The 21,776-nt window shown below is 56.8% G+C and overlaps 1 protein-coding gene across 1 annotated transcript in view; it reads right to left on the minus strand.

The window, feature by feature from the left end:
* The window catches only part of ARRB1 (arrestin beta 1), a 79,332-nt gene extending 57,907 nt beyond the window's left edge, over positions 1–21,425 (minus strand). Inside the window, exon 1 of the mRNA XM_055119982.1 lies at positions 21,233–21,425. Coding sequence (XP_054975957.1) covers positions 21,233–21,252 — 20 coding nt within the window. The 5' untranslated portion in view covers positions 21,253–21,425. The remainder of the gene's footprint in view (positions 1–21,232) is intronic.
* Positions 21,426–21,776: the final 351 nt, after the last annotated feature.

Genomic DNA, 21,776 nt, shown 5'->3' on the forward strand with positions numbered 1-21,776 from the left:
GAATGCCACCCACGCACCTCTTTGCTATGACACGCAGAGGACTCGTGGCTGGCACACAGCAGGGCTCAGTGGGTGTTCGGGGAATGAGGGTATTTGTCAAAGTCCCTTTGCAGGCAAAGCCTGGAGTCACCGTCTGGCCACTCTGTTCTCAGGGTTCATCCCAGAGCTGGCAGGAGCAGAGCCCCAGGGAAGAATCAAGCATGGGACAAATGGCTACCCGGCAGAGCCCCTCCTGATCACTGCGCCCTCATGCTGGGGCCCAAGCAGCGTGGGTGCCCGGCAGGAAGAGGGGACTTGGGAAGGAATCAGGGTTTTGAGAACCCAGAGGCTCAGCCTGGCCTATCCGTGACCCCTCCTCAGCCCGCCTTTGAACTGCAGCTTCCCTAAGTGGATCCCTCCTGTAGAAAGCCAGACTCAGCGACCTGAGTCATAGCTTTGTTTTGAAAAAAAGGACACCGGCTCCTTCCTGAAATGGCTTTCTGGACCCTTCTGCCCTGAAGACAACCTCTGGGGTCAGCTGGGGCGGGAAGAATCTGAGCTGTGGGTGGGAGAAGGGCAGGGGGCTGTGATAGGGGGAAATGGAAGATGGGGGTGGCAGGGGTGGCAAGGGTGGGGACAGGTGTGGGTATGGGGGAGGACAGGCTGAGGGGGCGGGGACAATGAAAGTGGCGTGATGACAGTTTGAGCACAGCAGGAGGACAGAGCTAGAATCTACTTCCCTGAGGCCAGACTCTCAGGCTGATGCACGCAGACATGAAGGGAAGAACAGCAGGGGCTGGCCATGCACAACGGCAAGCAGAAGTCCAACTAACACCTCCCCAGAATAAGGCTGGAGTGCCAGGCTGTCAACCCCTCCTTTGGGTGCCCAGAATGCCTTGCCCCCAAAGTGTGTCCACATTTTGAGGGGCCACACTCAGGACTTATTCCTGGTACTGTGTTCAGGGATCAGTCCTGGATGGCTTGGGGAACCATATGGGGTGCTAAGGATTGAACTGGGGTTGGCTGTGGGCAAGGCAAACGCCTACCTGTTGTGCTCTCCTTGCGGCCCCAGCCTGTCCAGTTTTTATCAATGAAATCTCAAGAGAGGCGCCAGAGAAGGACTTCAGCGGTCCCGAGCCTGCCTTGCAAACCCAAGGTCACAAGTCCACCCCCTGGCACCGCCCCCATGTTCAGTGCCAGCCCCCGTGGCCCTGCCGTTTGGAATCCCAGTGCCAAGACAAAGCCAGCCAGCTCTGGAAGCACTGCAACCAAACTTTACCAGAGCACACCAAGTAAACGGTGCCACCCCCAGCAAGCACCCGAACCAACTGTGTGCCACCACTTGAGCATTGCAGAGGCTAACACAGGAACAAAGGAAAGGGATGAATCATAATAAAATCTAATACAAAAATCTCATTTTAAAAATCGAATAAAAGAATCGTAGGGCTGAGCACCCACTTTATACACAAAAAGCTCAGTTTCCTGATGGTCCTCACCCCCCAGCACTGCCAGGTGTCGTCCCAAAACAAAACAGAATAAAAACCTCCATGGACATGACTTATCTAGCGATAAGGTTGAGAACCCCAGAGTTCAGGCGGCTGCTCCTCCTCAGGACAGAGGGAAACTGAGGCCCATGGCTGGCACGGACATTGGGGTAGCTGGAGTGACGGGATAACCCCCATGACACAGGGACAAGGCTGCCTGCTCTCACCCGCCGGCGTTCATCATGCTCACAGCTGGGTGCCCACAAATCAGCCCCAGCCCCAGCTGCCTGGGAGAGCCCAGTCAGTGAACAAATAAATCAAAATGTGAACGAGCAATAATACCAGTAGCTAATACTTACCCAGAGTGTACTTTGTGCCAAGCACTATTTGTAGCACTTGACAAATATTAACTCATTGAAACCTCCAGAAACCTTAAGATGTCCGCAATAAGACTGAGGTTGCCAGGATGAATACTCTATTACGGTCACTTCAGAAACGAGAAACGGAAATAGAGTGGGGTGAAGTAACCCGCCTGTGATCATACAGCCCCGAACCCACTATCTTGTTCTGGGATCTCACAGTCAACACGTCCACGCACTGCCCCCCCACTCACCACTCATCCCCCTCCACCTCATTCACCCCACACCTTCCTCTCCCCAGCCACCTCATCCTCACACCCCGGGCCTCGTCTCTATGGTCTCCCCCTACCAGGCTGCTCTTTTTTATGAGTAACAATTAAAAGGCATAACTTACAGAGCCAGATAGATAGCACAGTGGGTAGATCATTTGCCTTGCACACAGCTGACCCAGGTTCCATCCCCAGCACCAGAGCCTGCCAGAAATGATCGCTGAGCGCAGAGCCAGGAGTAAGCCCTAAGCAGCACCACGTGTAGCCCAAAATAGTAATATATACATTATATGACACAAAATTTATGCATATGTAATTTAAGGGGATGTAGCTATATAGTACAGCGGGTTGGGGGCTTGCCTTGTACACACTGACCCAAGCTCGGTTCCCAGCACCCTATAAGGTTCCTTCAAGCCCTGCCAGGAGTCATCCCTGAACATATCTGGACGTGCCCCCTGCAAAAAAAGACACAAAGTACTGAGTAGAAACTTTTACAATTCCCATGGCATAAAACAGGTCACTGTCACTGTCACTGTCATGCCGTTGCTCATTGATTTGCTCGAGCGGGTACCAGTAATGTCTCCATTGCGAGACTTGTTGTTACTGTTTTCGGCATATCAAATACACCACGGGTAGCTAACCAGGCTCTGCCATGCGGGCAAGATACTCTCGGTGGCTTGCCAGGCTCTCTCCGAGAGGGGCGGAGGAATCAAACCCAGTCAGCCGCGTACAAAGTAAACGCCCTACCCGCTGTGCTATCGCTCCAGCCCCATAAAATGGGTATCTTTTTAAATTTATCTTTATTGAATCACAGTGTGATACATAGTTACAAAGTCGTTGGTGATTGGGTTTCAGTCATACAATATTCCAACACCCATCCCTTCGCCAGTGTCCATTTCCCACCACCACCAATGAAAACTGATATTTTGAAGTGAACAATTGGGCTAGAGATAGTGCTAGGAGGCCGTCAGGACACATGCCTAGCATGCACCAAGTCCAGGCTCACTTCTGGCACCATGTAGTGGCCCCCAGCATGGCCAGGTGTGATGGAGACCCCAGCTCTGCTGGGGTGGCCTGGGTATCTCCCGAACTTCAGGGCCAAGCAACAGGGAGTCCTCAGGCCTGTGTAACTGATCTGCTGGCTTGGTCGGCTAAGAACAGCCAGTGGGGCCTCAGGTCTCCTGAGCACAGCTTGGGGCCCCCTCGCCCACCCCCTGGTCCCCGGCATCATCATGACATTCAGCATCTTCACAGTATTGTGCAAAGTCACCACTGCAGGGCCAGGACCAAGCACATGCTTTGCAGACAGGAACCCCAGATTCCATGCCTGGCACCACCTGGTCCCCCTAAGAACCAGCCAAGAGTGACCCCTAAGCAACGGGCTGAGAGTCGCTCCCAAATTCTCCCATCACCACCAAAAAGAAAAAAAGCCGGGAGGAGGGGAAAAGCACCACAGCAATTCCCAAAGCATTCCTATAGCTCTGTGGCAAAATCCCCTGACCTGTGGCCCGAATCTTCAGCCATTTTCAACCGGAAGCAACCGAATGATTTATTTGTCCCTATTCTCTGCCACAACTGGGGCCCTTTCATAACTGCTGGAGGGGGGTTGGGGGGACTGATAGGGGAAATGGGGAACAGGCAGGGTGAGATTAGGAATATGGGCCTAAGAGAAGGAATTGTTGTACGAAATGTCAAAAGCGTAGACCTGGGCTTTTTGCCCAATAATGTAGATGACCTGAGGACAGAATAATATAGATGACAGGCCACCAGAAGGTAATTATCTCAACATCCTTCCCCCCAGCTTTACTAGCCCATCTCTTTTAAGCTCAGTAAAGAAATACTCACCCACCCGACCTTTGTAAAAAGATATAAAAGGAAAAAGTTTTCTTATAGAACTCTTTCTCTAGAATTCTTCAGGAGACCCTCCCATTATCTGAATTTCCCTTTCTTCTTTTCCCTTCCCTCTAAGTAAAGCAGTCTCTGAATCTTGCCTAAAAAGAAAAAAAGAAACAAAGAAAAATCCTCCCCAAAAACAGTAACAACAAGTCTCACAATGGAGTCGTTACTGGTGCCCGCTCGAGCAAATCAATGAACAACGGGACCACAGTGCTCCAGCGCTCCAGCTGGATTTGAGCACGTGGGCCCTCTAGCTCCCATGAGGCACAAGCCTTCCACTCGAGCTGAGTCTTTGTGGAAGACACTGGGTTCTGGCCACTGGCGGCTATGTGGGCCACCCCCCACCCCACCCGGCCTCCCAGAATAGGACGGCCTTTGTCAACACAGCCAGCGAGGGCCCACCCTGAGAGTCTGGCATTCTGTGGGCCAGAGAGCAGTCCCAGCCCCATCGCCAAGAGTCTGCACAGGCTCCAGCACAGGCGACAAAGACCCAACAGATACAGGATGAGCAAATGACCCTCTTCCCCTCGGACCCCCGATCTGACCTCTCCTCGCCTGCCAATGTGTCCACTTAGCCGCCAGGTCAGCCTTTCCATCAGCGGCCTGGAGGAAACAGCTTCCCTGAAACTGAGCCTCCTCCGTCAACTGGGATTCCAGTAGGAGGACTGGGGAGATTCGCCACATGTTCAGCACCCCGGCGGCGGAGTCCCGGAAAGCAGCTGAATGAAATCTTTTCCTCTGGGGCACTCCCTGCCCGGACCCCCACATCGCCACCACAGACTGCAGCCTCACTGGGCCCACCCCACCCCCACTGCCACCTTTATTCCCTAATCCCTCTCTGCATCCAGGGCTTCCGGAAAGAGCCCAACCCCAGGGCCAGCCCCAGGCTAGATATAAATGTTTATGCCAAGCCCAGCCTCCTAGGGACAAGTTATTTGCTTTGCTATAATTAATTGCAGAAGGCCCAGGCTGGGTAATAAACTCTGCTGGGGAAATATAAACAGTTTGCACAAAGCTCCCCATCCATTGTGAGGCCAGGAGAGAGGGTCTGACGGGAATGGAATGTTCTCCCCTGCCGACTCCCAGCCGGAGGCCCAGAGGTCAGCAAAAGGCAGAATGAGAAAGACCCTCAGAAACATCTAGAAACCAGGCAGCTGGCATGGCCGGGCCCCGCCTTGCTTTGGCTGGGCGCTGGCTTCCTCAGGAACCAAGGCTTCTTCCCATTTTAAAGAAGAGGAAGAGGAAGAGTTGTACAGTCTGAGGAGAAACCAGTGTGAGAGAATGGAGCCGACCGAGGCCTGGAGATCTGCCCCCAGGAGAAGGGCCGGGGGTGCCAGCAGAACCGGCTGTGTCCGAGTGGACACAGCGGGACCCTGAGCCCTGAGTCAGCTTCTGTCAACAATGACTGCGCCCACAAAAGCCAGGCAAGTACTGCCAGGCAACGTCACCTGGAAAGTGTTCCAGCCTCTCACAGCCTTTCCCGGCAGCCACTCTGTGCCTTTTGCACGTGAGTGAGGCCGAGGGTGGAGAGAGGCCTCGCTGGTCCCAGAGCTGCGCCACCAGGCCCTGCAGAGAGCGCTCTGACCAGCGGCCAGGCGTGGACGTGACCCCAGCGTCCCACACAGAGAGCCATCTGGCCAGAGCAGGCACAGATCCAGGCTGACAGGCCTGGCGCTGACAGAGTTTGGAAACCCTTTTTTTTAAAAAAAAATTAAAATTAAATAAATAATGAGAGTCCAAAAATATCTCCGTTTTGCACATTTCACAAACCCTGTGCATGGACATGTCCCCAGGCCTGGGGGCGGGCCCTGGAGCGGGAAGGCCTGATGCCACAGCCACCTCAGCGCCTCATGACAATCCGAGTCTGAGCTGGAGGAAGGGCCCAGAGGCACTCGAGCACCAGCCGCCAGCTCTCAGGCCCTGCCCTCGCCCAGCACACAGAGGGAGGAAGCTCCAATTCGGTCTTCCTTTCAGTCCCGAGAGGCGCTTCTCCAACCCCCGAAGTCTCCCGCGTCTGCCTGTCTCTGCCACTTCCCTTTCGGAAGACCCAGAAGCTTCTCGGAGTTTGGGATGGCAGGCATGGTCTGCAGGCCAAGCGTGCTCACAGGGACCGCCCCGCCGCAGTGCTCCCCACTGTCTAGGGAGCTCCTGCTCAGGCAGGCCTGGGTCAGCAGGAATGGTTCTATTCAGAACCCCAACTGGAGGCTGGGAGACAGCTCCCGAGGCTGGTGCACGTGATTGACATGTGGGAGGCCTGAGTTGCATCACCCTGCACTGTATGGTGGCCCAGGAGTCACCAGGAAAGGGGCCTGAGAGATGGCACAGAGATGAAAGAGGAAGCCTCAGTTTCCCCTTGAAAGCTGCAGGGAGCAGCTCCATTTTAGATGCCACCATCCACATTTTTAAATATTCCTGCAAATTCCTGGGCTCTAGTTAACAATTTCCCATAGATCCGGCTCCTGACCTTAGGCTAAAAGAAAACTAAAAGACAAGAGGCAATACCTATGCAAAACAGTCAAAGACATCACCCAAAAGGCCCTGAACTAACCAGGCTGCTCTGGGAAGTGTTCACATTCTCTGAAAAATTCTTGTCACTTGACAAGTAACACCAAGACCCAGTTTTCCTATAAAAACCCCATTAAAAAAAGCCATACTTAATTTGGTCTTATATTAAGTTCCTCCTGTCTCTTCTACTTCTATCTCTTCTACTTTTTGGGGGGCTGAGGGGGGCACGCCCAACTGCGCTCAGGGATTACTCCAGGTTCTGCACTCAGGAGTTACTCCTGGAGGACTTGGGGGACCATATGGGATGCCGGGGATTGAACTTGGGTCTGACGCATGCAAGGCAAATGCCCTACCTGCTGTGCTATCTCTCTTTCCCCTCTATTCTACTTTCCAATAAACTTTTCTATTTTCTATTTTCTAACTCTAAGTCTTGATATTTTCATTCCCGAAAATATTGAAGAACCTGGGATCCTTGAATGGACACAAAGTCCCACTGTCACCGCTCCTGCATCAGTGGGAAAGCATGTGTCTTACAAGTGGCAGCTGGCCCAGTTTTGTTCCCTGACACCCCATACGACCCCCTGAGCCCTGTCAGGAGTGAGTCCTGAGCAGAAAGCCAGGAGTTAGCCTGAGAACTGCCCGGTGTGTCCCCAAAAGAAAAACACAACACACACACACACACACACACACACACACACACACACACACCACAAAAGAATTTCCAGGAGAGGGGCCAGAGTCATAGTACAGAGGGCATTTGCCTTGCATGCAGCTGACCCGGGTTCAATCCCTGACATCCCATATGATCCCTTGAGCACTACCAGGCATGATCACTAAGCACAGAACCAGGAGTAATAAGCCCTGAGAACTGTTGGGTGTGGCCCCAAAAACAACAGCAAAAATAAAAGGCAAGAGCCCCTCTCCACACAAGCTGGAGTGACCCCGATGAGTCCAGATGTGTCTCTAAACAACAACCGTGCAAGAACCCGAGCCCCTGGCGCCACTAGGAGTATTTCTAGGAGTGTTATCGTTTCCCGTGTGCCCCACATCCTGCCGCCACCGGCAGCCCCGGGCTCAGCAGGCATTCGTGCCTGTCGACAGTGAAGCTCACTGCACACACGCAGGACCTTCCACAGTGCCACTCACGGACATCGTGGGAGAAGAACCACATCCCCATGGGAGAGGGCAGGAAACTGGGGCCTTAGAGTCCGGGTCGGATGGAGAAAGGGGCTGCCTCCCCACAGCCAAGCCTGGTCTCCATCGAGAGGGGGCCATTCCGAAGGCCTGGACAGACAGCCCAGTGCGGGGAGGAGCAAGAGGCCTCCAGCTCCCTCCAGTCACAGAAGGGGCACGAGAAGCCTGCTGGGGAAGTGAGACCCTCCACCCCCACTTTGCTTTCCCTCAGCCAGAGCAGCAATGGCAGGCCTGGGAAGACTGAATAAAGCTGGCTTGAAAGCAATGGAACCCCCCTCCCCAGCCCCAGAGGGCCACCACCCACCCAGTGTCCACCTACGGACCTTCGAGACCCTTCGAGACCTGTGCCCCCGCCAAGCCAGCTTCTCAGCATTTAATCTGGCTTTGCCAAGTCTTCCTGCCCTCACTATCCACTCATGCAAAGCTCACCCTAGGGTTGTAGTTAGGGGCCCAGTTTCCTCTCCCAGGACTGAGGGGTGTCTGACCAAGATGCAGCGTGAACTGGTCCCAGGAAAACTTCCTGGTGTGCCAAGTGGTGAAGACTCAACGATGAACTCGCTCAGGGAGGTACCAGCATCAAGGCACCCACGACCTCCGGAGGAAGTGATTGTCCCTTCCGTGCATCAGAAAATGAAGACAAGGGGTCCTAGAGATAGTACAGTGGGTAGGGCGCTGGCCAACACGGCCCAGCCGGGTTCCATCCCAGGCATCTATATGATCCCCCAAGCACCGCCAGGAGGAACCCCTGAGCATCGCCAAGTGTTGCCTGAGACAAAGGAGAAAATGGAGGCAAGGTAGGGGTCCCCGCCAGCCTAGAGTCCAGTCCCAGGGGCTGTAGGGGACAGACCAAGACTTGATTCTCAGACAATGAGAAAAGGCAGCTTCCAGCATGAACATGGAGAAGTCAGGAAATCACACAGGTGTGTTTTATTCCATCCAGCGCTGGATCCTGTGCAAGTCATGCCCAGGAAATGTGTGGGGAAAGGAAGAAAGCGAGAGGGTTGGGAAAGAGACAGTGCCTTTCACGCCGGCTCCCAATGCAAGACAGAGACTTCTCTCTTTCCTCAGAGTTTCAGCTGTTGGACTTCAAGCACCCAGGCCAAGGAGGAAGTGAGGCGAGGGGATGGGTGCTTCTAATTTGAGTCAACAGCTTGGGGCTAATTTCCTCTAAGAAACCATCCCTGGCTTCTCCCCAGCCCAATCCTGGCCCCCTTGTATGTGAGTACAATAGCTGTGTGCACGCGCACAGTTGTTCGTGCATATATGCATGCATGTGTGTGTGCATGCATGCGTGTGTGGTGTTTGTACTTATGCCTCAAAGTGTTTCTGCAAACCTGAAGCTCCACTGACTATGCCCACCCCTCTCAGGAGCTGCGAGGCCAAGAGCCTCAGATATCCGTCTCTCCACAAGCACTGGAAACTGATCCTGCAGCCCACTTCTGAACCACCTCATCAAGGCAGGGAGGATCAGTCCAAGAGGGCTCCCTTTCCGTACACACCAGAGATGCCCAGTGCAACTCCTGATGCACTGAGATTAGGTTTCACTCTAAAATATAGGGTGAAGCCGTGGAGATAGCTTAGGGGGAGAAGCACTTGGCCTGGGCAGGCCCTGGGGTCATGGCCACAGGCCCCAGCACCAGGTAGCCCGCAGAAGAGTCGAGCCGTCAGAGGGAAGTGATCTGCAATCATTTGCACAAAAGCAAAGAGGGGTGGAAAATAAAGAGATGCGGGGAGGAGCATTCAACACAGTCAGTGTGGTGAGCCTGTGGGCTGTGGGGGTGAGCAGGGAAAACTGAAGCACGTGGAAGAGGGGAGCAACTGATTTGGGGGGTTGGTTTGGGGGTCGTCCTTGGCAGTACTCAGGGGTTACTCCTGGCTCTGCACTCAGGAATTGCTCCTGGCAGTGCTCGAAGGATCATATGGGATGCTGGGGACTGAACCCAGGTTGGTGGCGTGTAAGGCAAGGGCCCTACCCACCGTACTATCTCTGCAGACCTATCAGCCAAGGAAGCACAGGGTCAGCTGTCACACTTAGGCCAAGAGGAGGATTGGGGGAGCTCGGAGCACAGGGACGGCGGCCAGAAGAGGGCAGTAGTCCAGGCCAGAGTGGCGTGGGGCCCGAGCTGGTGGCCGTGGAGTGGGGAGAAGAAAAGCCCTTTGGTGGTTTGTGCACAGGTGCCCGTCACCAAAAGGCCGGGTGCCCTGAGGATCCGGGCGGGGGTTCCTATTCTCCGTAGTGCCCTGTGCACTATTGCACCCGGGGCACCCAGCCCTGTACTTCTGCAGATGCCAGGCCCTGGTGCTGGTTTGCAGCTCTTCCAACGAACATTTTCATTTCCGCTTCTTTGCAGAGTTCACTGTGGAGAGGTGAATGTCAGAGAGGGCTGATGGCTTCCAGCCTGCTCTGAGGCAGGGCTGCTGACTGGCGGCTCTCAGACAATCCGAGGAAAGAGAATGTGCATATTAACCAATCCTGCACGGCATCATCGTTGTCATTTGGGGGCTATTTTAAAAAATATGCTGCAGAGAAAGAAGGCTTCCTTTACTGAATTCAAAAAATGCTTCCAGTTTTTTTTTTTCCTTTTCCCTGCCTGGGGGCTCCCCAGCTTCCCAATAAAATCAATCATTCTGGGAGCCCAACAAAGGGTTGAAATTACGTCCAGCTGCTACTGGCGTTGGGGAGGGGAGAACCCCTCTCCGCTGCCTCCCTCCACCCCACACAGCGCTCAGAGCTGCAGAAATGGCCCTGAAGCCCAGAGCTGTTTGTCCTAAGACCTGACCTCCAGATGAGCCCATGGTCAGCACAGGGGACCTGTCATCGGAGTTTAGTTTTGTTTTGTTTTTCATTGTTGGTGCCAGCAGGTCAGGTCCCACATTAATAATAGGGGCAGACATTTTGCTAGGAGAGACCCCCCCACCCCCGCAGAGCTGGGTCAGAGTTGGGGGGGGGGAGTCACCCTTCAGTGAGGCGCACCCTTCCCACAGCCCCCAAGTGCATCAGAAAGGTCTCTAGAGGAGCCAGAGAGATAGTACAGTGGGTAGGGCATTTGCCTTGCATGCAGCCAACCCAGGTTCGATTCCTGGCATCTGATGGTCCCCTGAGCGCAGCCAGGAGTGATTCCTAAAGTCAGAGCCAAGAGTAAGCCCTGACGCTGCCAGGTGTGGTCCCCCCAAAATTATTTTTTTAAAACAGGTGTGTAGAGTAGAATGGAACACACTGGATGGCGCCAGCCCCTCCAAAAGCACTTCACAGGGGAGGATCTCAGAGCAAGCCTCTCCCCCACGCTGCCTCACAGAGCTGCCCCCCAAGGCCTTCGGAGGGCAGCATGCGCGCCTCCTGCTGCAGCCTTGGGGCGGCCTAGACCCACTCCCAGCGGCAGGGTGGTCCCCAGGACCTCTGACCAGCGCTGGCCTCCTCCACGGCCCCTGTAGTGGGGAGTGGAAGGAGGCAGTGAGCGGCAGCGGGTTATGTAACCGACTTCCTCCGAGTCAGGGCCCCGTGTCACAGCCCAGCAATGCAGGGCGGGGGAGGGGCAGAAAAACAGGCTGGGGTCTAAGGGAAAGGCCAGGGCTAGCCACAACACCCACCGGTGGCCCCTTGGTTTCTCACCCCCGAAGGTCTCATCACTTCCTTCTTGAGATTGGCTAGGGGAGAAAGGGGCAGCAGGGAGAGAGGCCAGGCTGCCTCGTACCAGGCAGGCCTCCGCCCTCCATGCCCTGGTGCAGTGGCACCTCCCCTCCTCGGAGCCCTCCCAGCTCCCAGCCCAGCCGCCCGAGCACAGTCCAAGGGGCGCTCGGGGAGGCGTGGGAGTGAGGGAGTGCTGAGACAGAAAGCGGCATCGTAGCAGTCCTCTGAGCAAGGGCCTAGCCACCTGGGGCCCTGACAACTGCTTCTCCAGGGAGCCAGGCCCTAATCCAACTTAGAGGCCCTCCACATGCCAAACCCCCGCCATGTGAGGGGTCTCGGCCAGGTACCCACTGCAGATGCTCCGTGGGAAAGGTCCCACCGAGTCTGGAAGGGCTTGCGAGACCAGGGACAGGACGGGTCAGCCTCAGAGCTGCACGCACCTTGACCAAGCCCACTCACTCCCCCCCTTCAAGCTGCGGAGCCCCCTGGCCCCTAGCCCCCGAAGGAAAGGTCAATATTCCCCCACAGGGAGACTGCAGCCCAAAGAGCAGCACAGGTCCTCGCTATCACCGGACAGTGGACAGTGGGGCCCTTGCTCCCAGGCCAGAGTCACCCGACCCTCGAGTCCTTCACTTCTGGGGGTGAATCTTCTCTCATGGGTCTGGTCTGTCTCTCTCCCTGCAATGCCCTCCTGCCCGGCTCTGCCTCTACCCCGGCCTGAACCTCCAGCATCACATCCCTCCCCATCTCTTTCCTCTCCTTCTCACGAATTCTCCGGCTCCCCTCTGAGCCTCTCCACCCCTTCCCTCCACTGCTCAGCGCCAAAGAGAATCCTCAGGTGGTTTAATTAGTTGATTATGACCACAGGCTGCTGGGTCCGGTGCCCAGAACGCTGGCCCCAGTAATTAGGTGGGTTCTGAGTACTTGCCCAGTGGGAAGCCGACGGCCAAGGAAGGGCTCTCAGCGGCATAAAAAGCTCTTTGATCACGGGTGGGTCATCGGAAGCCGCGGTCCCCTCCTAGGACAGGTTGAGCCGCTCTGCACACACCATAGCCAGATCCAGATGTCCAGAGGGAAGGGGACGTGGCCCTCATCTCCCAAGCCAAGGCCATGAGCGGTTCATCAGTGTCCACAGCAGGGTGGAGGCTGGAGCCACCAGGGGACCATGGAGGGACGGCCCACAGCTGGGGCACACGCTTATAAAGCAGGTCTGGATGGATTTGGCAGAGAGAAGATGACGTGGTGGGGAGAAGGGGGTAGTCGGGACCAAGGCAAAGGGGCTGGAGGGAGCCAGCAAGCAGCCAATGGGTCTGAAAGCTCCTCTAGACCCAGGGACAAAAACTCAGACGCTTGCCCTTTGGGATGCCCAGGTTCGATCCCCAACCCCCCCCATCACCACCATGCACCATCAGGAGTGATCCCTGAGCACAGAGTCAGGAGTAACCCCTAAGCATTGCCGGATGTGCCCTCCCCACCGAAAAAACAATAAAAATGAAAACCAAGCAGCATCAGGCAGGGCCTTCAAACCAAAAGGAATCCAAGAAAAGGCTTCTTGAGCCAGGCGAGGCGCTCACCAAGTGACCTCTGCCCTTTGGGCCACAGAGAACCATAGAAAGCTTGTGGCTCAGGGCCACTTGTAGACAGCTGAGATTGAGCAGAGGTGTCCCCATTGTCCTCCCGGGCACACAGCACCCCCGCCCCGCTTTGTCTCTCCATGCGAATCACCTACGCTCAGCCTCCTCCACTGAGCAAATATTTATGGAGTGCAGCGCCATGCCGGGCTGCCCGGATGCCTGTGCCCTCGCCAGAGGACACGGAAAGTGCGCAAATAACCAGAAGAAGGCGGAGAGGGAGGAGCGGCAGGGGCAGGTGTGCCAGGAGACAAGTATGGCCCCCACGGAGACAGGCCTCTGGAGGCGGCTGCCCTGCCCAGGCCTGGAAGGGCAGCAAGGCTGTCTGCAAGGGTCAGGCCACCACCTGTGTGCCGAGACAACGGGAGACCCGGCCTGGGCTGGGGAAGCCGCTCGGTGGTGGAGCAGTTTCCTTGCAGCTGTGAGGCCCTGAGTTCCAACCCCAGCCCAGGCGGACCAAAAGGAAACAAGACAGGATCTCCCCTGCCCTGCCCTGCGGGCTCACTGCCTGGCAGGAAGGAGGTGGTCAGCCGCTACTGTATCTGGGTGCTTCGCAGACTTGCCTCTGCCTCGTATCTGTCTCTGTGTGTGTGTGTCTCTCTCTCTTTTTTGCTTTTTTTGGGTCACACCCAGTGATGCTCAGGGGTGACTCCTGGCTCTGCACTCAGGAATCACTCCTGGTAGTGCTCGGAGGACCATATGGGATGCTGGGAATCGAACCCAGACCAGCCGCATGCAAGGAAAACACCCTACCCATTGTGCTATGGCTCCAGCCCTGCTCTCTCGCTCTCTCTTTCTCTTTTCTTTCTTTCCTTCTTTCTTTTTTTACAGAATCACCATAAAATACACAATTACAAAATTGCTCCTGATTGGATTTCAGTCATAGTGTTCCAACACCCGTCCTGTCACCAGCTAGTGGACATTTCCTACCACCACTGGCCCCAGTTTCCCTCCCCCCATCCCCACCCCCGTCACCCTCACCCCTCTCCTGCCTCTACAGCGGACTTTTTTCCTTCTCTCTGTCTCTGTCTCTGTCTCTATTTCTGTCTCTCTGTCTCTCTGTCTGTTTTTGTCTCTGTCTCTTTCTCTCTCTCTCTCTCTCTTTCTCTCTCTCTCCCCACCCCCCCCCCCTTTTTGGGCATTACAGTTTTACGGTTTGCAATACTGTTACTGAAAGAGTTTCATGTATATCCCTCTACCTCCTTTCAGCACTCAGCTCTTGTCCAGAGTGACCATTCCCAACTATTGTCATAGTGGTCCCTCCTCTGCCCTCTCTGCCCTCAGACTTGCCTCTTCTCATCCCCCACGGTGTGATGAGAAAGGGTTAATCACAGGGAGGCCACCACTAGTCTGGTAGGTGGAGGAGGCAACTGAAACCAGGAAATCTGGTTCCTCCCAGAGCTGGGCCACTATGCTAATCAGGCCTAATCTATGCTAATCAGCTCCAGAGGGCCTGGGGGTCTGGGCACCCCAGGACTGTGCACTGGGGTCAGCTTGGGCGCGCCAGGGATCACCTGCTATTACAGCTTCCCACCCCCTAGGCCAGCGCCGCCCCCCTCAGAGGCCCGAGGCCCCCATTCCTGCCCTTCGTCCACCACCCACCTGGCAGAAAGGTCACTCGGTGAACTGAACAGGACCCAGGTGAGGAGTGTAGTCTTGGGAACCCAGGGAGAAGGGCTGGCATAGGCTGGCACGAAGGCGGCAGATAAGAGAGGGCGAGCACCGTGCCCAAGTCACCAAGCACTGAGTCCACACTCAGTACCCACTGAGACACCCCCAGAGACAGAGTGCCCCAGGGTCCCCACTTGCCCTGGGGCCTACCCTATGAGACCCCACATGCACCGAGGGCAGATGGTGGGCAGGGATGAAACTGTGAGAGCGCCAAGCGCACTCAGGGTGGGGCCAGGAGAGAAGGAGTTGGCATCTCTTCAAAGCCTTTGCCCATTCTATCCCCAGGCCCCTGGGCACACCCCAGAGGTATGGGGGACGTCCTACCCCAGCCACCAGACAGCTCAGACCTCCAGAGACCGGCTCTGCTCCTGCCGGACCCCAGCTGCTACATCCTGCCTTGTTCCAGGCACTTAGTTTTATTTATTGCTATTATTTATTATTATAACTAGCATTTGTCACTGTTGGAGCCACAACTGGCAGAGTTCAGGGGCTATTCCCAGCGATGCTCAGGAGGCCGCACGGGGCCTGGGACCGAACCTCCGGCACACAAAGCCCCCTAAGCATCTTCCCTCACCTGCTCGAGCCACTAATTCAGGAATATCCTGTGGGGGGTGTGTGTGTGTGTGTGTGTGTGTGTGTGTGTGTGTGCATGTGTGTGTGTGTGTGTGACACCTGGCAGTGTTGGGGGCAGGACTGCTTCTGGCTCTGTGCTCAGGGGTCACTGGCAGCGACAGAGAGCCTGGCGGTGCCAGGGATGTACCAGACGCATACTCGGGCTCCTGAGCAGGTGGGTCTCAGGCAGCCCCGCCGGACCCAGCAGAGGAAAAGCTGCTCTGCTGCCCTGGCCAGAAACTGCTGGACACAGGACACAGAGGTGCAGGGGCCTGTCTGCCCACTCTAAAGGCCAGATCTCCTGACGGGGTCTCCTAGGGGCCTATCCCAGGAAGGAACAAGCCGTTCCTCCGAAGGAGAACTAAAGAGAGGACTGGCCCTGGGAAAGAGGAGGCGTCTCCAGAGAGACGACCCTGCCAGGGCCCCTGGGGGGAGGCTGCACAACAGAGTCCTTTGTGCCCCTGTCCAGAGCAGCCACCCTGTCCCACCTCACTCCCTCTGTCCTATACCCCCCAGGGCTCCAACGGCCTCAGGGGCTGGCCTCTGGGGAGGGGTGCTTGAGATCACCTGTCCTAATTCTGGGACTCTTGCTGGAACCATGCCCCCCCACCCACGGAGACCCCAGTCAGATGGAGGAGACATCCCTCCCTCTGGGCCTCTCCAGTGCAATGCAGGAGATGCAGTTCCCTCTCCTGCAGAAGCCCGTCTGACAGAGGCAGAAGCAGATGTCACTCCAGGTACCCCACTCTTCGAGGGGGATCACTGCTCTTGCTCGGGACTTCCCAATCTGATGGGAGGAGACCACGCCCGGCACCCGGCCTTCTGTGGGAGAAACGTGACTCGGGGTGTCCTAGTGCAATGGACACCTGGGGAGCCCTGGCTGATGGCAGAGGCACAAAGGGAGGAAAGCGTTCGGTCCATCAATAATCCTCAGCCAGGCCGCCTCTGTGAACCGGGCAGAGAGGGCTAATGACCAGCACACAGGAAGCAGAAATAAGCTCAAACCGTAAGATTCTCGAGCAAAGAGAAATAATTCAACAAGAGACTGCCAGGGGACCACTCTCTGTAGCACCCAGGGTACAGGCCAGGACACCTCCTCCCTGGGGGCCAGGGCAGGGGTGACCCCTTGAACTTCTAGCCCATTCTCCACACCTTGACATTGCCTCTTTCTGCCCCAGGACCAAGCTCAGGGGGCACCTCCTCCAGGAAGCCTTCCCACCCCTGGCGTGAAAGAACTGATCCTTCCTGCAGGATCCCACACAGGTATATCTGACCTAGGCCCAGCTCACACACCTGTAGCATCCCTCACACCCCTCAGCTGAGTCTGAACCCCTACAGCCCAACCTCACAGCCTCCACACCCCTCAGGCAGGATCCGACTCCCTTCCTCCAAGAGGCTCACCCTGAGTTCTAGGCACAGAGGAAGGTGGGGCTCCCCTCTTCCATTCACCTGGCTTTGTCCTTACCTCTCCAGCAGAAGCCCTCTGACCAGGTCTCAGCCACTACCTTCTGGTTGAACCCCAGGGTCCCTTCCCTGCTTGTCCCCCGCCTGTCCTTGTGCTGGTTTCCAAATCACGGCCTCCCCTCAGAGTCCCCCCTCTCAGGTCTGGATGCTCCCCCAGATCCCAGCTGTCCAAGCTTCTCTTATCCTACTGTACACCCTCTCCTGAGCCAGCTACCTAGCTGAGGCTTCCCTGTCTCTACCCCCGCCTCCATCCCATCTACGCAGACAGACGCCTCCTTCCACTGGCCTTGATTCCCAACTGTAGGCTCAACCCAGTGGCCCCGGCCACGGGGTTTCCTTCTGTTCCAGTCATGCTGGGTCTCACGGTGCTTAAGACCAAGAGAGACGACACCACGACCTGCACAGAGCTGGTGAGCAGGACCTCCCCGAGCTGCCTCCTGCATCCGTGTAGGGAGCCAAGGAAAGTCAGAGCATTGGCCCTTTGAGTCCCACCTGGTACCTCCCACCGAGACTTCGTGTAGCCCGTGGGTCCATGGAAATAAGGACCAAAAGGCAAGCTCAGTGTCAGGGTGGGGCCAACAGGGAGAGGCCCCTGGGAGCTAGCCCAGCCCCCCTGCCTCTTGGATGGTGCGTGTGGAGGCTCGGAGAAGGTGGGTGGGCCTCTTGGAAGAAACAAAATCCCTTCATTGCATCCTCCATCCATAGAAGGGAAAGGCCCATCCGGACACTAGCAGGGTCCCTCGGAGAAGCAGGCGAGCTCACACACGTAACTCTCCTGCCACAGGGCAGACATCCACCTCCTGATTCCTGCTCAGTCCTTCCTCTCCCGAGCCACCTGACTGCTCTCAGCCTCCTCCCCCGTCTGGCCTCCTCTCTGGCCCCCAGCGCGGCATCCAGGCCCCCGGCCAAAGGGCTGGCTCTGACACAAACCGGCTCCTGCTGCCCGCTCACCTCTTTCTCCCCCTGAATCGCCACCTCTTCGGGAGCAGAGCCTCCCGGGCTGCTCGTTCCAGGGTGCTGCTGCCTGATCTTGTTTACTTCTGCACAGGCTCCACCGTCATCCCAACCCCACTGACAGATGCCACATTCCACCCTCCGCCGCTGCACCCCTGCACCAGAGGCCAGACACTCCACCCTTCTCAAGTCCACTCTCTTGCCTTCAGTGGCCTCCATGAAGGTCAGTGGCTCCGAGGCCAACTCCTTCTTTTCCCTTGCCATGACCCCCCGGGGGGACAGACTGGGGCATCTCTTTAGGCCTCTTGTTGCACGTGTCACCCTGCATTCAGGTCACCCTACGGGTTCTCAGTCCTGGGAGGACAGAGGATGCATTTTACCCCTGAGGTGGTTGAATGGAAGTTCCGGTCAAAGCAAAGCCCCCAACTCAAATTCATATGAGCCAGGTTTGTGTGTGTGTGTGTGTGTGTGTGTGTGTGTTTTGTTGTTGTTGCTGCTACTGTGGGCCCCACCCAGCTGTGCTCAGCGCTTACTCCTGGCTTTGTGCTCAAGAATCACTACCAGTGGGGCTCAGGGGACCATATTTGATTGTGGGGCTCAAACCTGGGGAGACAGCATTGAGGCTCACCTGCTGGACGATCGCTCTGCCCCTAGCTAGGGGTATGTCTCATCTCTGTTCCACCTGACTCTGACGGCAAGAGGAGGGCTTGTCACTTTCGGAGGGTGAGGGGGTGCAAATTCAAGCACAGCAATGACTGTGCCACTCCTATCCTGAGGGATATTAAATCAGCTTCCTCTTGGAATTTCGAGATAAAGTCTCTGCTTTACAGAGCAAGGCAAGGCCAGCACGCTATTGATTCGGCACTTCTCTGCTAAAGTACTCAGCAACCTGTCCAGAATGAAGAGCAGTCCTCAGGGGGTGCTGGGGGAGATTGAGAGGGGGGAGGAGGGCTGCCGCCAGGCGAGCTCAGCCAGGCCTGGGATCCAGTCTTCATGCAGTACCTTCTCCTCTACCCCAGGAATTCCACAGACTAAAGGAGAACCCTCAAAAACGCCGACACTGGGAGAGCCCATGTATAGATGCGAAATCAAAGGCCCAAAGGAGTGAAAGAATATTGCCCAACGCCTCCAACCCTCTTAAGTCTTAGAAAGAGGGGAGGGAGAGACAGGGGTTCTACCCAGGATCCCCATTCCTACTAACAAGCCCTGAAGGCAAGGGGGCCAGGCCACTTCTCCCCAGGGACCCAGGTGGGGCTGAGTCACCACCCATGGAGAAGCAGAGAGAGCTGCCCCAGCTGCGCAGTCAGGAGAATCTGGCTTTAAGGCCCATGGACATAGTGGAGGAGTCACGTGTCCTCCTGCCAAGGACAGAGGCCGGGGTCTCAGTAATGGCCCACAGACCTCCATGGGGACTAGCCACGAGGTGAGTGCAGAGATTCCTGCTCCTGCAGTGTCCCCCATCCCCGCCCATGCCAGGGAGTGGACATCCACCTACCCCCTTGACCAACCCCATCACAAGCCCAGAACCCCCAGGTCACACTGAGCCAGCGTGAACCCCAGAGAGCAGCCCGCGTGAGCTGCAGCTGCTGCCTGGCCTCTGACCCCCAGGCTTTCGGCGGGTCAGGTGGATGCTCCAGCCCTCTTCCAATGCAGGAAGCACTGTCCGCGCCCGGGGCAAGCCTGGGAAGCAAGGTCGCAAAGCACAAAGAACCGCAGCACTTCCGACAGCTCTTCTCCTGGAACCTGGAACCCCACAAGGACCCTTCCCTGGCACAGCCACAGCCCCTGGGGGCAGAGGGCGGAGACAACATGTTGACCACAGAAGGACCATAAGCCCACACTCTATACCTCCTGGGGGGCTTGGGGGGAGGACAGAGGAAGGAGGAGCGCAGCGCAAGGACAGAAGGTAAAGGAAGGAAAGTGGGAGAGCCTCTCGGAAGGGGCTAGGGGAGGAGAGAAGGCACAGGCTTCCCCCAGAAGCTGAGGGATGGGAAGAGCAAGGGACAGCGGTAGGGGACACAGCTGAGCTCTGAGCAGCCTGTTGGACTCCAGACCCCTCCTCCTTTCTCTCCCATGATTTCCCCACTTCCCAGTCAAGGCGGGCATATGGTCCTCGCTTCCCACTGCCAGTTCACAGCAGATGCCAGCCACCATGCCAGGCTTCAGGAAGTCAGAGGGACTGGCAACAGAGGATAGGACGTTTTCCCAGGCTATATTAGTATGTGTGTGCGCACACACATGTGTGTATATGTTGGGGGGATGATGTGGTGTGTGGTCTGTTGATGTGAGGTGTTTGTGTGGTTATATATGTGAGTATGTAGACTGTGGATGGGGGTGTGTACATATGTGTGTGTGTGTTTGTGTGTGTTGTGTGTGGGACTGTATGTGTGAGGTGAGTATGGATGTACTGTATATGTATTGTGTATGTGTGTGGTGTGTGTATGTGTGTGGTGAGGTGCATGTATGTGTGGTGTATGTGAATGAATTGGATATGCATGTGTGTGCTGTGTGTACATGTGTGGTATTATGTAAGTGGGTTGGGTATGCATGTGTGTATTATGTGTGTGATGTGTGTATGTGTGGTTTTATATGACATGCATGTGTAGTGGTATGTATGACTGGGATTGAATGCGTGGTGTTGTATTTGGGTTGTGTGTATATATGTGGTTGTGTGGTTGAAGTTCAGTGTGTGGCATTGTATGTGAGTTACGCATGGATTGGGCTGAGTGGGTTAGGTGTGCATGTGTGTGTTATGTGTGTGGTATGTGAAGTGTATGTGTGGTCATATGTATGGCTGGGATTGAATGTGTAGTGTTATATGTGGGTTGTGTGTATATGTGATTGTGTGTATATGTGTGGTTGCATGCAGTTAGGACTGAGTGTGTAGTACTGTATGTGGGGTGTGTGTGGGCACCCATGTATGTGTCCACATCTCACATGCATGCTGCAGTAATTCAGCAACTCTGAGCTCAGGGGGTGCAGGTCTGGTGTGTGTCTGGGGGTTCGCTCTGTGGTCTTGTGTTGGTGAATGAGGCCCCCACAAGTGCTGGTGGCACCGAGGGTGACGACATGTTTGTGCTGAGAGGTTTTGGACGTGTGTGCCGCCCGCGGGTGGGTCGGGACGTGTGCCGGGTGGGACGTGATGTGGCCCGCCTGATGTGGCCCACCTGACAGCACGATGTTTTGAACGTGCACCAGTGTGCCGGGCTGCGACTGGTGAGCAGCGCGCCTGCGGGTGAGTGCTCCCTGTCGTGCCATTGTGTGCCACCGCCCCAGGGGTGACTGCGGCCGCGGGTCAGTGCGGCTGTCAGCGGGCAGCGTGCGTGCGAGTGTGCGTGTGTGTGTGCGTGTGCGCGCGCGTGTGTGCGTGTGTATGTGTGTGCGCATGTGTGCTTGCATGTGTGTGTGTGTGTGTGTGTGTGTGTGTGTGCGCGCGCGCGCGCGCGCGCGCGTGTCAGTGTGTCGGCGGCGCGGGTCCCGGCCTCCCGGGCCCCAGGCGGCGGGGCCAGGACGCCCCCTCCGGTCCCCACCCGCTACCCGGCCAAGTCGCCCCCGCGCGCACCGGCCGGGCGCCGCCCGCACTCACCGTGTCCCTTTGTCGCCCATGGTCCGCGGCGGCCTGGGGGGAGATCCGCGACGTCAGCGCCCAGCCTGGAAAATCCCGGGCCGGCTGGCAGGAGGAGCGCGGCCCGCCGGCTGCCGGCTCCCGCTCCGCCTCCTCCGCTCCCGGCCGCCGCCGCCGCCCCCGCCCGCTCCCGCCCGCCGCGCTGCTCGGCCCGGCCGCGGCCAGGGGCGTGGAGCTGTGCGGGAGGCGGCGAGCCGGGGAGCGCGCGCCGCCCAGCGAGCCGGCCGGGCAGGGCGGCCGGCAGCCGGCCCTGAGGGGCCCACGGGGCGGGGTGTGAGTGTGTGCGTGCGGGAGGGCGCGCGCCGGGGTGGTCTGTGTGCGTGTGTGTGTGTGTGTGTGTGTGTGTGTGTGTGTGTGTGTGTGTGTGTGTGTGTGTGTGTGTGTGTTCGCGCGCGCGCGCACGCGTGAGAGCCCGCGCCTGTGCAAGACTGCGTGCTGCCTGACTACGGAGGGTATCCGTATGACCCCAGCGGGGTGCACGCCTTTGCACAGAGGTGCAGAAAAG

This window comes from Sorex araneus, chromosome X (assembly GCF_027595985.1).
Source record: "Sorex araneus isolate mSorAra2 chromosome X, mSorAra2.pri, whole genome shotgun sequence".
NCBI classification, from domain to species: Eukaryota; Metazoa; Chordata; class Mammalia; order Eulipotyphla; family Soricidae; genus Sorex; species Sorex araneus.